The following is a 17,721-nucleotide window of genomic DNA, read 5'->3' on the forward strand; positions in this document are numbered from 1 at the left end:
AATAAGCATCGAGAAAATAAACGAGCGGCAGAAAGTTCTGAAAATTTGCAGCAGGCAGAACGAATAATTTAATCGATTAAGAAGAGATTGCCATCGGGAAATGTCGTCGGAATTGCGCTCGTATCCGTCGAAAAATCGTGGCGTTTAACGAGCGAGGCTGATTTACGTGTTGCAGCAGGTGGCAGGGAACGGCGGCGCAGGCAGCGGCGTTGTACATCGCTTTGGTGTGCGCGGTCAAAAATTTCGGCAAGGGTACCGGGGCGCTTGCCATCTGGGCTCCTACCGTGCAAAAGTCCATACGGTCTGCTGGCGTTACCGGTGGTACTGGCACCCGGGGTCTTACGTGGCCCTCGAGATTTCCGAGCGCGCTTATAAAACGATAAAGCTACGAAATTGCAGGCTTTACGACGTAATCGTGGCGCCGCGATATTTCCCAACGCGATTATTCGAATGAGATATATAACTCACTATCATCGCTCATTAACGTTGTGAATCCATTAGATAATGTGCTATTTCTCATATCAGGAGAATTGTCCTGGGAACCCGGTTAAATTTTTTTTCAAAATTTTTCGTATAATTCTTCGGGAATTTTATTTTGTGTAAATTTAAGAATTTTTCAAAATTTTTGAACAATTTGTAACTTTTTAAAAAACTTATCAAACTATTTCCCAAGCTCTTTTCAAAAATGTTGAGAAAAAAGTCTGTATTTTTATTTAAAATGCTTTATACATATACATAAATGCTGAGATGTTCTGAGAATTTTACAATTTCTAATGAAATTTTATAAAATCTGTAACAGTTAAAAAAAATTTTAAGTATTTTGTAGATAAATAAATAATAAAAATTATAAGAAATCTTAAAAATTTTGAAATATTTCAGAATTTATACATATGAAAAGAAAACTTTCTTAGTCTAAAATTTCTGAGTATATCAATTCGTACATAAATTTAAAAAAAAATTTCAACATGAAAATCAACCTTATACGAAAAAAGATTTGTTTTAAATTAATCTTACCTATTTCTTATTACGACTTTCTTATTACAAATTGCTTCGTTTTTCTTTCCGTTTTTTTTTTCAAACAATTTCAAAACGTTCCATATAATAATGACATTTCATGTAATTTTTGTCTTTTACGTTATATCAACTTTTGCATAAATTTTAATGAGAATTTGACATGAGATATCACGAATTATCTTTTGCATACTTAGAGATACCGTATTCGAGATACATACATATAATTTGGCTCAAAAATATTCCGATGTCATGATTACGGTAATCGAGTGCGTAAACAGAAACAGGCACGCGTCGGCAACGTTCGGCAGGTGTTGACATTGACCAAACTTCGACCCCTTCCCCTCTCTTGACATTTTCCCTTGTTTTCTCTCCGTATCTCTCGACGTTGCCTCGTTGTGGGTATATATTTCGGTTACTTCGAAATCGATCAAACATTGGTTTTCAAACGTACATAGAGTGATCCTATACGATATTTTTACCTCTTAATTTCTTTGATAAATCCTGATCTCAATCCGCATTACTTTTTAATATTTTTTTTTAGATTTTTCAAATATTATCTTTTGAAATCTCTCAATGCTGCTCCATCGTGCAATTTCTTAATAAATCACAAATTAGAATATATTATACTTTCTATATAGTTTCTTAAAAATAATAGGCAGTATTTCTTAAAGAATGACAATAGGACCGTCCTTATAATATGTCGACCTTCCATCAATAATGCTTTGCCACCCGCAAAGCACCGGATATGGTTATTCCGAAAAGATTCGAGAATATGGAAAATAGGAAAGCTTTAAAATTTCAAATGAAACAAATATTTTATAGAAGTAGTAGAAAAAAGACTACAAATCTTTGAACCAAAAGATTTAATATTTAAATATGCTAGTTGTGTTTCTTTTCGTTAAAAAATTGGTATTTGACAATGATTCAATACAATAATTATACATATAAAATAATTATTATTATAACTATAAATGTCTTTAAACCTAAAAGAAAAATTTATCTAATAGAAATTGTATCGTATGAAACTGGTCGTGTGCAGGATTGTTTGATGGAAAAGGAAAAGAGGTTTTATCAATTTGGTTAACACATAAACAATAATTTTTGTGTTAATAAATTGCTTTTTTGGATATTTTAAAGCTTTAATTTAGAAATATCTTCTAGCTCCTGATTTTGAATGAGAAAAATATTACGTGACAAGAACAAGGAGGTTGTTCTACACAGAAAAAAAGCTAATATAGCCGATAACATATGTAATTGCGGGCTGCCAACTACATAAAATACTCAACACAATAATATTTGCTATTAATGAAAGTACACTGTTGATACTGCAATAGCATATATTATTGTTTTTCGATTCTAAATCATTATAAAAAATCTAATTTTAAAAAATTTTGAGATTCTAATCTAGTATATAACATTTTTCCATCATATGCATATTCCGTGTCTAATCCATTTTTATATATAAAAGTTTCTTAAAATTCAAACCTAATTAAATTACTACATCTTTTTTGAAAGAAGTATAGACATTTATTTTAGAAATTTAAAAGTATGTTTATGAATTCTTAGAGATTTTTTGAACCACTTTAAATAAATGAAAAAATCGAGATGCCCATAATTAGTCTAATAAAACAAATAAATAATGCTGTTCAAAGTTAACTTTTAATTTGAAGTAAATTTAAAGTAAATTAATTTAACCTGCATATAACTTTTAACTGTGTTAATTATTCTTTTTTATTTTGAGGTTTTTTTCGTGCAACTTTTAATGTAAAAAAAAATATTAATTTACTGAATGTCTTGGAATTATATATAAATATTATTACATTCTCATCGAATAATCGACAGTTACAAGATATAAATATTAAAGTATACATCTCAAATGTATTGCGCACGCTTATAAACTCGTATGTTAAGATATTTCTAATACATTACATAAAACGAATGAACGATCAACAGAAAAAAATTAAGAACTGTTTGCAATACTGTGCAAAAACTGAAGTGTCATTCCCTGACCATAATGGGTCTTCCTTTTTGCGAATGAAAAGGTTTAAAGAATTCCATGTATTTCAGATTTGTCTTTCCACGATTGGTTGTCTGGCGACCGGACAAAAAAAAGGACGATTTCCTGGAATTTTATTCTTAGATTTCTATTCTTTAAATTTCTAAGAATACACAGTTTTCTCTATTTTTCCATTATGAAAGTATCGTTAATTGATTACTTCTCAAATGCGTAAAGAAGAGCCAAGAAAAGCATGTTGTATATACAGAAAAAAGTAATAAATTTTTAATACATAAATTATGTATTAAGTAATTTATTTTGACAGAAATTAAGCTTAGAAAAATTATATCAGAAATATATATCGAAAACGGCCAACATTGGATGTTCACGTGTGTACAATAATTTATCATTTAAGTAGAAATTACAATCTTTATGTCCATGCAATTTGCGTGCTGCATATTTGTTGACCTTGAAAACACAACACTTACATGAAACCGAAACATATAATATTTATTACAAATTAAATTGACAAGCAATAATAATTTTGATGCTAACAAACATTTACAAGAATTCCTCCTTCTCGAAAATTATCTTTGAAAAAGGGAGACAATTAATTTTTATTTTAAATACATTTTTATAATTTTAGAAGAATTTATAGCAAACCAGATAAAAGAAAGATGGAAGATATTTGACAAATCATTTTGTACTTATCACGTACCAGGCCGCGTCAATTTTAGGTGACTTATATAACTACTTCTGTATCTAAACGTAATATTAAAAATTACAATTGTTTTATAGCGATAAAATATTAAACGGCCTTCAAAATTTAGCGTGCGCGTAATTTAATTATTATTTATCATCTTCAAATATTTCTCGTGCTTGATTCATCATTTCTTTATCTCGTTTATTTAAATCTTTTTTTTTTTAAAGATCGGAAAATCAGGAACTGTCGTTTTTGTAAAAAAAAAAAGATTGTTTTGATTTAAATTTTTTCGAAGAAACAACGGGTCCGGGTTGGATGCAAACGGCAAAGAATTCCCGCGAGCGAGAAGAAATGCGATCGAAATAGAGAAAACGGATTTGGGAGAGAAGAAGAAAGAAAGGGCACAAAAGAGTGACGGAGTTGAAAACTAAAGTTTCCTCGAAAGAGCTGTGCGCGTCGCATGAAAAGCCGACGGACAATAGGGACAAAGGAAATTTTCGGCGGACGGATTCACAGGAAATTTTCAATCGGTGTTATGTACCGGCTGACTGGCAAGCTGCAGCTACGTTGTCACACCGCACGGTCGACAGACGCGATGCACAAAGTCCTACATAAGCAGCGTTGCAACAGGGCCAGGTATATAGGGTGATTCGCAATCAACGGAACGAGTCTTTTAGAGAAATGGAACTGGTTTTTTTTTTAATATACAGAAAAAATAGTATTTTTCTCACTGATATTTTAAGTCTTGAACCGGCCGAATGTTCGACGGTTGAAAATTTTAAACCTAAATATTTCCAGGTATGGGATTGCGACAGGCGAATTTTCGATTATTCGAGATTCTAAGTTTTACGCTCAATATATTTTTACTTGTTTGAACGTTTGAGATTTGTCGTTATTAATTGACACTTACAAATTTTTTTAAATTGTTAAAATGTGTTCACTTAAATATTCCACTTTAATTATCTGGAGGAGAATTTTTAACCATTGAGATAAAATAATTAATCATTAATACTAAAACTAAAAATGATAAAATGACTTTGTTTTATTTTAAAAAATTTTTGCAAGATATTTTACCGGCGAACATGTATTAATGTACTGGAAAAAGAAAAACGCTGTTTCTGAATTGTTGAGGAAACAAATCATTGCAAAATACAAATTAGTATTATAAAAAATTACTACACCATTTGACACTTTTCAGTTTGTATTTATGTAAATAAAAACTTATTTTTTTGCTTTTGTTTAAAACGGTATTCATAATTGAATCATCTTTTAATTTAAAAAAAAAATCAAAAACTAACTATATAAGTATTTTTACACTTTGTCAGTGTATATATTACAATGTTGCACCATGTAAAACTAGTCATAGCTACGATACAAACTGAGCCAAACATTTTTTATCATAAAAATATTAATAATTTTTCCTTGATCCGCGCTTACTATTTACCATAATAATTTGTACTATTAAATGTATTTGATGTAATTTTTTCAACACATCAATATATAAACTACTGATCAAGGTTTTCTATTATTAGTAAAGTATTATTATATGGCGATTGCTATGTGATAGATCAAAATATACATACGTTTTTTTAAGCATAGTTTTATTTTTTATAAAAAATTACATCAAATACATTTAATAGTACAAATTTCATCAAACTGCTACACTATTTATGGTTTAATTCTCTGAAATATTATCTTACGGTCTGTAGTTACTATTGTAGATAATAATATTTGATATAAAATTTTTTTGTGTCAAAAATTAAACAAGAATAAATAATGCTTACAAACATGATAAACGCCAAATTAAGCACCACCTATTATAATACAAGTATTACGATAAAATGCAATATAAAGGAATATTAACGTGTACAGTAAAAATGTTTCTTCTATGATAGCGTATCTTATTATGTATCACTGACATAGAGAGAACCACAAAATATTTATCATTTTCTGCGAGCTTTAATTAAAACAAAGACTTCTTACTTGTGTGAACATAAGAAAATGGACTATTCCACCCTAAATAATCTATGTTGAACCCTTCCTCCAAAAAAATTTTTGAATTAACAATTTAAAAACAACATTCCTTCCTGTGATAAAGCTTCTCTAATAAATCGAAGAAATATTTGCGTGGAAGTCCACATGATATTTGCTGTATTCGTTCATGTATTTTATTATATGTCTCTTTTTCGTGTTTAGAATAAATGTTTGGCAAATCTATATCAGTGAAAAGCTGTTTCACGCGTCTCACTTTTTCTGGATCCGAAACTCCATAACATTCCTATGTGGTGAAGAAAAAAAATAAAAAGATAAATTAATATGACAATGTTTGATAAAAACATTTTACGAAAATCATATAATCAATAGTATTTACTTCTAAAATTTTACGCTGTTCTGGAGTAACGTGTTGAAGAGCCGTAACAATTCCCCATGTACATTTTCCTTCTTCTATATCAGTACTTAATTTTAGGAAATTTTCATAATTCTCATAGCAGTCTAAATAATCGTCTTGATCTTGTATTAATAACCCAATGTCTAACGAGATGTTTTTTGCTTCTTTGAACATCTCTGGATCTTTTATTCCAGCCTGCATTGAATAACATCACAGTGCATTATTATCATCAAAGATGAAGAATTTTATTTATGTAAGAAGAAATCAGGTAAACTTACAAAATGCATTGCTGCGACTATTGATGTAGATGTCATAAATGCTTTATGTTTGGAAAGTAAAGTACATCGATTTATTGTAAATAGATCCAGATTTGTTAAGCCATTAGGCTTCTTGAATTTGGTCGAGTGCATATCTAAACACTGAGCTAGATTTGTCATGAATATAACCTGTAAAAGATAATAAATAATTGTTTAATTAAAAAACAAACGAAAAGTACAAACTAATATTTACATAAGATACAATATTACATGATATTTACTTACCTCTTGGAATGCTTCCACCAAATTAATATAACATTCTTTTTCTTTAAAATATTTTTTAAGTAGATAATATATAGCACTCTCTAATAAGAAACCATCATTGACTGCCATTACACCAATATTATTGTATCGATGCCAACATGGCTTGTTTCGACGAAGTAACGATTCATCTAGGATGTCGTCGATTAAAAGTAAATAGCATGAGGCCTGTGTAGCAATAAATGTATCAATATTATAAGTTGTAATATTTCATGTCTTCTATTAAAAGTGCTGCTATTATACAGTATACTACCTTTGACTTAAATGCGTACAAATTACATTATTATCTCGTCTTTAAATAAACCAAATTTATTTATAAAAGATATGGAAATAAAAATAGAATTACGCACCAATTCCAAACACCATGCTAAAACTCGTACTAAGCGAATATTATCTTCTGTTTGTTGTTCCTCAGGTACTAACGATTTATAAGCATAGACTACTGATAGGCTATACAATTTTTTTGATTTTGGAATATTATATTCTAATACCTGTATTATATACAAAAATATATTAACATGCATATTTGCCAAAATATATTAATATGCAAATCTCTAATTAATAATAATATATGTTGCTGCTTTTATTCAATTAAATAGGTTTTTTTTTGTGTTATTAAAACACTTGGCGTTTTTAAAAATAAAATATTACTATTCTTATTTGCTTTTCTTTTAGAGTTCTTAATATTTTACCAATAATTCGTTTTAATAAATTTTTACGTTATTGCCTTTAGTAAAATCTTATTTTAAATTTTATATAATCTGTTTATAATTTATTTTACACTAAATTATTTTATGTTAGATTTAAGGCGGGAAACTCGTTTAGAAGGTAAAAAAAATCGATTTTCTGAAAGTTGCTTAAATTGACAGCAAATATATCGGAGAATATTTTCCTATAGTTTTAAGGCCAAATTCAAAGTATACTTTTTAAGTTATAATGAGTCTCTTGGTATGATTGAGAGTCGAGTAGGTAATATGAGCGCGCGACAAAAATGCACGATTCCCTTTGCCCGATTTATGAGAACTTGTCGAATGACGATCTTTTCACTAGATGTTTAGGCGGCCACAACAACCCGTATGAGTTTCAATTCTACGTTGTGGCGCCTAGCTCTAAGCATCTTCATGCAGGTGTTAAAATCGTTGAGATTGCCTCCCACATTGCTGCATGTGTTTTTAATGAAAACTACAATTGTATTTTAAAGATAATGAATCATCTCGACATCACAATTGGATTGCAAGCTCAAAATTTTGCGAATAGGTACGTGACAAACAGCGGATCGCGTCGTAGCTTAAACAACACGAAAGAGGTTCATCAGGCTCATATACAGCGGAACAAATTGCTTTAGGGGATGCTGGATTGCCTCTCAAACTTGATCGAGGTCGATAATGTAGAGTCATTCGTGCACATTATTAATGAGATTTCATATATATTTCTTTTATAGATTTAAAAATTCTTTTCCAGAATTAAAATACACATATTAATATTAATCTGCATGTGAATTAAACTAGCGCTCTGTTTCTATCTTGGGACCGCCTCGCACCGATTTCTCACTCACACATATATACGAAATTTTCTCTGAGGCTTTTTTCTTATACCAAAGCTTCTAGCTCATTTCTGCAAGCATTTTATTATTCTTTCATATAATAAGATTACTGCGTACTAGTTATTTGCACTTACAGTCTTTAAAACTTATGTGTTGCAAATGAAAGATACGAGACGACTGCACAAAAGTATAATTTTCTAACTTTTTTTGTTTTTTACATGAAATTATAGCTAGGCACTATTTGTTATTGTCTATACTTTAATTCTGGAGAAGGATTTTTAATTCTATGAAATCAATAAAAAAATAGGCCTAATTAAAAATAATAACCCCGGCTGAGGTATTATTTTTTGCAATAAATTAATTTACAGTTTTTCGGGGAAAGTAGGAAAAGGGGGATTGTAAGATGCAATTGAGCATCAAAATTTAACTTAATTACTGTGTCTTAAGTCTGACGAATCCTGTCGGCGCGCAGTTTTAAAATAAGCTATTATTTTAGTAAAGCTAATAAGAAAATTAAATTTAATATAAAAGAATTAACTAAGATCCAATGTAGACCGTTAGGCGATTTACAATTCATTGATATGATAAAAATAATAACGTTCAATCGGTAAAACAGACGACTCCAGCAACCCCTTAAAACAAGTTCTATGAGAAAGCTGAAGGTTTGATGTGTGGAATAAGAATTGCAGATTAGTCTGTGGCATAGTTAAATTTTCAAGAAATAAGATTTTTCTTTTGTAAAAACTTTAAACGCAATTTTTTTCAAAACAAGATTTTTGTAATTTGTGTACCAAATAAAAAAAAATCTAATGATCCAATTTGAATAAACCTTGGTTTATTCAAAAGCTAATTAGATTCTCTTCTGGGTAAACCAAAAAAATTTTGAAAAAAAAGTTTTGTAAAATTATTTTTTCAAAATTGTAATTCTTTTTTAAAATTATCCAAAATCTCCATTTTTCACTTTCTTTACATTTTTTTTGGTTTATCTAGAAAGTATAAACTTAATGTTTAAAACGCACTATGGTTTATTTGTTTTAAATAAACGACTATCCGGAATATATACAGTGCGCCTATTTCGACAGCAAAGCACCAGAAACACCGCGTCATGTTTGCAATAAAATGTTTATATTTTTTTACAAAAAAATTATTTTGCACACTTTAAAATGTAAGTAAAACATACTTAAAGTTTTGTAAAAGACAATTTTATTATAGGTGTAAAAAAATCATTAAAAGTATGCTATTTTTCGGCTTTCTAAACGAGTTTTTTCTAGTTTAATTATTGTAAAGAATTTATTCCAGGATTAATTGATTAAACCATAAGAAGAACTTTAATTATTTTTTACTTGGATTGATTATTGTGTAATATTGTATGTTTTATCAATAATGACTTACTTTTTCCAACCATTTATCAACATCAGGAATGTTTAAATTCCTAGGCACTTCCGTAATATCGCGAATAATGTCCGGCCATATTGACATCATCGCCTGATCTTCTTCCTCCATTGTCATCCACATGTTTTGAGTTTTGGAAGAAGCCATTCTTCTCGTTACAATACAACGTTCGAAAACGTTTGAAAATTAATAATAGACAACAATTATTTATTTCAATTATGAATAAAATTATAGTTAATTACAAGCCAATCATTTAATAATACGAAGCTTTAAACTAAAACTGTTCTTAGCAAATTGTTATTTTCTATACTTTTTGTTACATATGCCTGATTACATTTTTGAGCTGAGAAGAAAGAATAGAAGTTGTCACAGAAAGTTCTCTAAAATTCATCCATTTTTGCTTCGACATACCATATATATACCGGGTTTGACACACACACACACACACACACACACACACACACACACACACACACACACACACACACACACACACACACACACACACACACACACACACACACACACACACACTTAATCTATTGAATAACAATATATATGTATGCATATGTATGTTTTTTATCATCAAAGAAGCGATTTACATATTGTGAATATCATGAGCATGTGCAATTGTTAAATGATTTTTTTAATTTAAACAATAATTTATCTTTTTTATGCTTTTATTTTTAAAAAATCATAAAACAAATCACATAAGTACTACTATACAATTTTAACACTTAACGCAGTTTAAATACCTTTTAATGAATAAAAAATTAAAAAATAAGAATCGAATTTATACTAAGAAACATTTTTGAAACCTAGAAAAAGTATATAAAATATTTTCAACTGTTAATATAAGTATAGTAAAGATTTAAAAAAAAGATAGCACTTGTGTCATATCGATTACAATGTGGCCGTTATATATTTTCCTCTTTTTCATAAATATTTTTGCACAAATGCAAAATAAAAAATTAATAAGTTTAATTAAGCTTTTATTAACACACATACTTACAAAAAAAATAACACTGCTATTTATTAAATGTAAAACTGTATTTATTTACTATAAAAAACGATATCTTAACTTTTCCTCGTCAAAAAGTTCCTAACTGGACAAAGACAATAAATGTTAATCAAAAGTTAAACACTAAATAAAGAAACAGAATCTTAACTTCTGTATATTAATAAGATATATTATGTTCCCAGTGTCCCTGGTCATAATGGATCCACAATACAAAGAGTTTTCTTTCTTTAATTATAAACAAAATATTTTAATAAAACTGTAAATATAGTATTGAAAAGCATAAATTAAGAGCTAAAATAAATTGCGGATATTTATACTTTTTACATGATAATTATACAAAGCAAAACCTTACTTTTAAAATTTTAAATTTAAAAACACAACTTGAACAAAGTATGATTATAATTATAAGCTATAGATATAGCAGATATTGACCAGTTAACTGGCACAAGCATATCGTATTGACTTCTTGAGCGATATATTAGCGTTATCTGTGAAATTCGTTATGTAACTATTTGGAAATCAAAAAAGAGGGTAAGCCAAATTAGGTACATGCCATATTAACTACAGATATCTTATATACACTTTACATCTGACTGAAGAAAATTATAGTTACAATACGAAATAATTTCCGTACATTTTTCATCATACATACTATCTCATAAATGAGCCAATATATATAAACACCATAATATTCAGTTTTATTTTTAAATAAAATTCAGTGTGTTATTACATAGCGATTGCATTGTGCAATGAACCAAATTGTTCAAATTCACGTAATGCACTATGCTGTCCATGAATTGCGAAAAATTAAATGTGCTCTCAATTAACGGTATACATAATATCTATAAAATATTTTATATAAAAATTATTCTTACAAAAATTGTCGTAATACAATTTATAATTTTTTTGTTGTGGTAATTAAGAAAAATTTTCCAAAGAAATAATTATATTTAAAAGCTTTAATAAAGTGCAAAGTTATCTATGCGCACTTAGAAACAAATCCTTGAGGGGATAAAATTTATTAAATATTAAAAAGTATAAGCAATAATGACGATTCATTTCATGCATAAAATTGCAACTTTTAAAAATCACAAAACTATAAAACATAAGCTAACAATTTCGTAACAAGAAACGATAACAGAAATATCAAATTTATAATCTTTATGCTATTTACATTGGATTTCCATAGGATTTTTATCGGCGAAAAAAAATGAAGACTTAAAACAAGACTCATAAATATATAAACGTATGTCATAATTATGTCAAAAAGTAAAATTGCAATTTTTATTTTAAATAAAATCTTTTTTTTTCCTAAATAGTTCATAAAAATGTGAACATAAGATGCTGAAATAATTTCACGAGATGTTTTATTAAAATTTTGCTAGAATTTTCTCAAAATTATAATATTATTTTGTGTAATTTTTTTAAAGCAAAGTATTGTATAATAGATGAGAAGGTGATAATATGGCCATGTGGATAATATGGCTATTCATATTATCTCCGTTATTTAACTGACGAATTCTAATAATTATTTTTATGATATCATTTTTTTTAGCAGCTTGATGTAATATAGTGACGCTAATATGACAAAACGCAACAGTCAACATTTGTTGTAAAACATTTTTACATTCGAGAATTACGAAAATTTTTTAAGATACATATTAACACTTAATTACACATACTTCCACTTTCCTTTAAATTTTATTTGATATTTTTCTTTACGAAGTTACTTTTTTCATCGTTAATTGACACTTGCAAAATTTTTAAATTTTCTAAAATGTTTGTTTACTTAAATGTTCAACTTTAACTATCTCAGAGAATATTTAAACGAGATGAAATAATCATTAATACTAATAACTAAAAATGATAAAATAGCTTTAACAGTTTTATTTAAAAAACTTGTTGCAAAATATTTTACCGGTGGACATATAATGTATTGGAAAAAGAAAAAAATACATAAAATCTGAAAAATAGAACATATCTTTAAGTTAATCTATGTATGTACAACATATCGGTACACATTGATGAGTCTATTCAAATTCGCTTCTTCAGTTTTTAGATTTCAATATTATGAGATTTCGGGACATTGTATCAATTTCTGGTTTTCAAGATATTGCGGGTCTACGTCTGTAGTTGCATTTATTATAAAGAAATGTTCTTAATGTTGCATATAAAGTTATTATGAAAAAACAACCGATCAAAGTATTCTATTTTTGGTAATGTTCAGTATTATTATACGGCGATTGTTATGTGATAGATTAAAATACAAATACGTTTTAAGCATAGTTTTATCTTTTATTCAAACATTACACGAAGGACATTTAATATTAAAAATTACTATGATAAATAGTAATAAAAGCGAATCAAGAAAAAAATTATTAAAACTTTTATTGTATTTTTTATTAAATTGTCACACTACTTATAGTATAATTCTCTAAAATTTTATCTTATAGTCTGTAGTTACTATCGTGTCTGTCGTACATAGTAATAATTGATATAAAATTTTTTATAAACTATATATACGCTGTTGCTTTTTATTTTATTCGATCAGGTTTATTTTCGTGTTATTAAAACACTTGGCGTTTTTTACATAAAATATCACTATTCCTATTTACTTTCCTTTCATGTTTCTTAACATATTTATAATAATTTGTTTTAACAAATTTTTATGTTATTGCCTTTAGTTATATTTTATTTTAAATTTTATATGAACCGTTTATAGTATATTTTACATTAAATTATTTCATGTTATATTTGATTATTTTAAAGAATTTATCAAGGCTCAATTGATTAAAGTTTAATCATTAAACCATAAAAAGAACTTTAATTATTTTTTGCTTGGATTAAATATTTTATATAATATTGTATGTTTTGTCAATAATGACTTACTTTTTCCAACCATTTATCAAAATCAGGAATGTTTACATTTGTAACCATTTCCGTAATATCGCGAACAACGTCCGGCCACACTGCCATCATCCCCTGATTTTCTTTCTCCATTGTCATCCACATGTTTGGAGTTTTGGAAGAAGCCATTTTTCTCGTTGCAATACAACGTTCGATAACTGTAACAATGGACAACAATTATTAAGTTATAAATAAAATTATAGTTAATTACAAACCGATCATTTAATAATACGAAATTTTGAATTGAAAATTGTTCTTATCAAATTTATATTTTCTATACTTTTTGTTATATGTGCCTGATTTTTGAGCTTCTGAGAAGAAGGAATGGAAGACACGAAAAGTTCTTTGAGGATTGATCATTTTTCTGCTGCGACATATAATATATATATTAGATTTGACACACACACACACACACACACACAAATTAATCCATTAAATAACAATATATATGTATGAATATGTATGTTTTTTAATCAAAGAAACGATTTACATATTGTAAATATAATAATTATGTGCAATTGTTAAATGATTTTTAAATTTAAACAATAATTTATCTTTTTTATGCTTTTTATTTTAAAAAAATCATAAAACAGATTACATAAATACTACTATACAATTTTAACGCTTAACCAGTCCAAAGAAGGTATCTATACTGCTTATCTAAGCTTTGAAGATTTTTTTCATTTTTTAATAAATACAAAATTAAAATATAAGAATCAGATTTATACTAAGAAACATTTCTGAGATCTAGAAAAAGTATATGAAATATTTTCAGTTATTTATATGAATATAATAAAGATTTAAAGAAGAAGATAGCACTTGTGCCATGTCGTTTACATATGTACCCAATGTGGCCTCTTTTTTATAAATATTTTTGTAAAAATGCGAAATAGAAAATTAACATGTTTAATTAAGCTTTTATTATCATATTTACGGAAAAAATGACACTGTTACTTATTAAATGTAAAACTCTGTTTATTGTATTTACTACAAAAGACGTTATCTTAACTCTTACTTGTTACAAAGTTCCTAACTGGAGGAAGATAAAAAATACTAATCAAAAGTTGAACACTAAATAAAGAAACAGAATCTTAACTTCTGTATATTAATAAGATATATTGTGTTTCCAGTGTCCTTGACCATAATGAATTCACAGTACAAAGAGTTTTCTTTCTTTAATTATAAACGATATTTTAATAAAAATGTAAAGTAAATATAGTATTAAAAAGCATAAATAAAAAGCTAAAGTAATAAATTGCGAATATTTACACATGATAGTTATGCAAAGCAAAATTTTATCTAGTTATCTCTGAAATTTTAGATTCAGAAAGAGCATAATTTAAATAATATGTGATCGGAAGACAGATATTGGCCAATTAATTGACACAAGTATATCGTGTCGACTTCTTGATATATTAACGTTATCTGTTAAATTCGTTGTGTAATTGTTTTGAATAGAGGAAGGGGGAAGGTTAGCCAAATTATATACATTGCCATATTGGGTATAGGTACGTTAGATACACTGTACATCTGACTGAGTACAGTGTATCTAACGTACCTGTACATCTGACTGATGAAACAAATTATAGTTACAATGCGAATTGATTTCCCGTACATTTCTTATGAACATACTTATCTCATAAATGTACCGATATATGTATAAACAACAAAATGTTCTGTTTCGTTTTTAGATAAACTTCAGTGTGTATTACTACATTGCGACTGGATTGTGCAATAAATCAAAATGTTGAAATTTTGTTGTAATAGTAACGTGCTGTCGATAAATTGCAAAAAGTTAAGATTGACTAATTGGTGATATACGTAATATCTACAAAATATTTTATATAAAAGTTATTCTTACAAAAATTGACGTAATACAACTTATAATTTTTTTGTTGTGATAATTAAAGGACATTTTCCACAGAAATAATTATTTTTAAAGTGCAAAATAATTTGTGCACACTTAGAAAGAAATCCTTAATGAGATAAAATTTATTAAATGTTAAAAAGTATAAGCAACAATGATGATTTATTCTATGCATAAAACTGTAACTTTAACAATCACAAAACTATAAAACATAAACTAACGGCTTTCATAATAAGAAACGATAAAAGAAATATCGAAGTTATATTCTTTATGCTAAAGAAATCATTAGGAAATACTCATTGTAATTTATTTTTATGTTTATAATTAATGTTTTTTTTACAAACTTATTTTATCATTAAACAAAAATTGTAAATTATAAGGAAACTGTAAAAGAATAATAATACCAAAAGCGTCAAAAATTTTTTTTTTAATTCCTCAATAAATTTATTTTTGTATAGTAAAATTGATAAAAGATTTTGATTTTTTATTTTGACAATAAAAACATTATTTTGTAGTATTTTACTTCAAGAAATTGACAAATTAAAAAAAATTTTAATTATTTTATTCTATCTTTTAGTCTAAAAATATAAGTTATTAATGCAATTAGTTCATTGCTTTAATATACATAATAATTTTAGACAACCTCTGATAAAGCTTCCATAATAAATCCAAGAAAAGTCTGTATGGAAATTTGCATTATATTTACTATATGTGTGCATTTATTAGATTATATGACTTTTCTTCGTACATAAAATAAATATTCAATAAATCCAAATCAACGAAGAGCTGTTTTACGCATTTTACGTTCTCTGGATCCAAAACTCCATGATATTCCTGTTTGAAAGAAAAAAGAAAGAAAAATAGATTAATACAATAGGATTTGATAAAAACACATTTAATTAATAATATTCTCAAGTTTTACGCTGTTCTGGAGTGACTTGTGGAAGTGCTACAACAACTGACTATACATATATATTTCCCCGTCTGTTTATCATTACCTGGTTCACAAACTTTAGAATTCCCAAAACAAGCTAAGTTATCATCCTGAACTTAAAACAAGTGTTTGTAGCACTTAGGCCTTCGGAAAGTTCGGTGAGATTTTTATGATATTATTTCCGTCAAATCGATGTTCGGCATATTCAAAGTTTCTTTCTGAGAATCTTTTAATTCTGGAACACGTCTCAAATAGTTGGAAAGCGACATGCGAATGACCGAATCGGTCACATTCGTTAGTGTCCAGTATTGAAAGATAACGCAGTACTTTGAAAAACGATGTCTTATATAAAACTTCGTTAAAATGTAGATTCAGTTAAGTTAAATTGGAGTAAAAAATCATTATTAAAGAAACTCGAACCATAGATTGTGGCTATCCTTTTTTGATCGCGTCAAATATCCGTTGGTTAAAAATAGGTACTTCTAAAATTCTGTCGGAACGAATTCGGTTTAAAATATCGAGTTTCGCTTAGCCTCTGTGCGCTATTCACAGGTCTAAAACTGTTTCGATATTCTCCCGTAAGGAGATTCGGATGAGCAGCGTGCCCTTGAACTTGGTAAGCTAGTTACGAGTCTCCCTGTATATATCGAAGGGTGCCATACGAATGAGGGAGAGGGGAGGGAGATAGTGCACAGCACAACGGTTTATGTACATCGTGAACGACCCTGGGCCTTTCTTCTTTCTAGATGGACGAGGGGTACCAGTTCCTCCGGTAAGAGGGAACGGGGGGCTTCATCAACCCTCCGAATGCGGAGAGTGGTACACGTGGTGGAGAGTGGCACATATGAAATACAACAAGAGGTACACGTGGAAACCGCGCTGGAGCCCGGTCAATCTCGAGCTTGGTTAGGAGAAGAAGAAAGAGGGTGGGATGGAGGAGGGGAGGGAGAGAATAGAAAGCGTGCGGAAGAAGAAGCGACGACGATTTGGGACGCAGTTTAAGAGCAGAATGGCATGGAATAGAATAGGGAATAGTTTATGTGACGTTTTAGGGCGTAAGCCACTTCACTTTCATGTAAGGTCGATAGAAATAAAATAGAATATGGTGCGTACAAGCATAATGTGGCTCAATATAGTTATATAATTTTAAAATACTCTCCACGCGCGCATGGAGAGAGAGGCGGACAGGGGGGCGGGAAAGAGAGGGTGAAAGGATGCACCTCGTGCGCGTGCGGACGTAAAAATATATACGTAGGTATATTTCCGTTTCTTGAAATTAAATTTTATCCTCCCTACTGAGAATGTTAAAAGGTAATTATTAATAGATTAAAGGTACTTTAAAGAGACAAACTCGATAAGATCTCGACGGAAACGTGT

General features: G+C 28.4%; 1 protein-coding gene across 3 annotated transcripts; it reads right to left on the minus strand.

The window, feature by feature from the left end:
• Window positions 1-5,019: 5,019 nt before the first annotated feature.
• On the minus strand, window positions 5,020-13,895 carry LOC105827810 (farnesyl pyrophosphate synthase). Of its 3 annotated transcripts, XM_036288848.1 has the most exons (8): window positions 13,824-13,895; window positions 13,526-13,701; window positions 9,616-9,763; window positions 7,031-7,171; window positions 6,645-6,848; window positions 6,381-6,548; window positions 6,085-6,297; window positions 5,020-5,991 (listed from the first exon to the last, which is right to left on the minus strand). In XM_036288848.1, the coding sequence occupies exons 3-8, from the start codon at window positions 9,760-9,762 to the stop codon at window positions 5,782-5,784; spliced, it is 1,083 nt and encodes a 360-aa protein (XP_036144741.1). In that variant the 5' UTR covers window position 9,763; window positions 13,526-13,701; window positions 13,824-13,895; the 3' UTR covers window positions 5,020-5,781. The 3 variants fall into 3 exon arrangements, with proteins under 3 accessions (XP_036144741.1, XP_036144746.1, XP_036144739.1); XM_036288853.1 differs by lacking the exons at window positions 13,526-13,701; window positions 13,824-13,895 and adding an exon at window positions 9,950-10,027; XM_036288846.1 differs by lacking the exons at window positions 13,526-13,701; window positions 13,824-13,895 and having other exon boundaries at window positions 9,616-10,075.
• Between the last annotated feature and the right edge of the window lie 3,826 nt (window positions 13,896-17,721).

Source organism: Monomorium pharaonis, chromosome 1 (assembly GCF_013373865.1).
Source record: "Monomorium pharaonis isolate MP-MQ-018 chromosome 1, ASM1337386v2, whole genome shotgun sequence".
NCBI classification, from domain to species: Eukaryota; Metazoa; Arthropoda; class Insecta; order Hymenoptera; family Formicidae; genus Monomorium; species Monomorium pharaonis.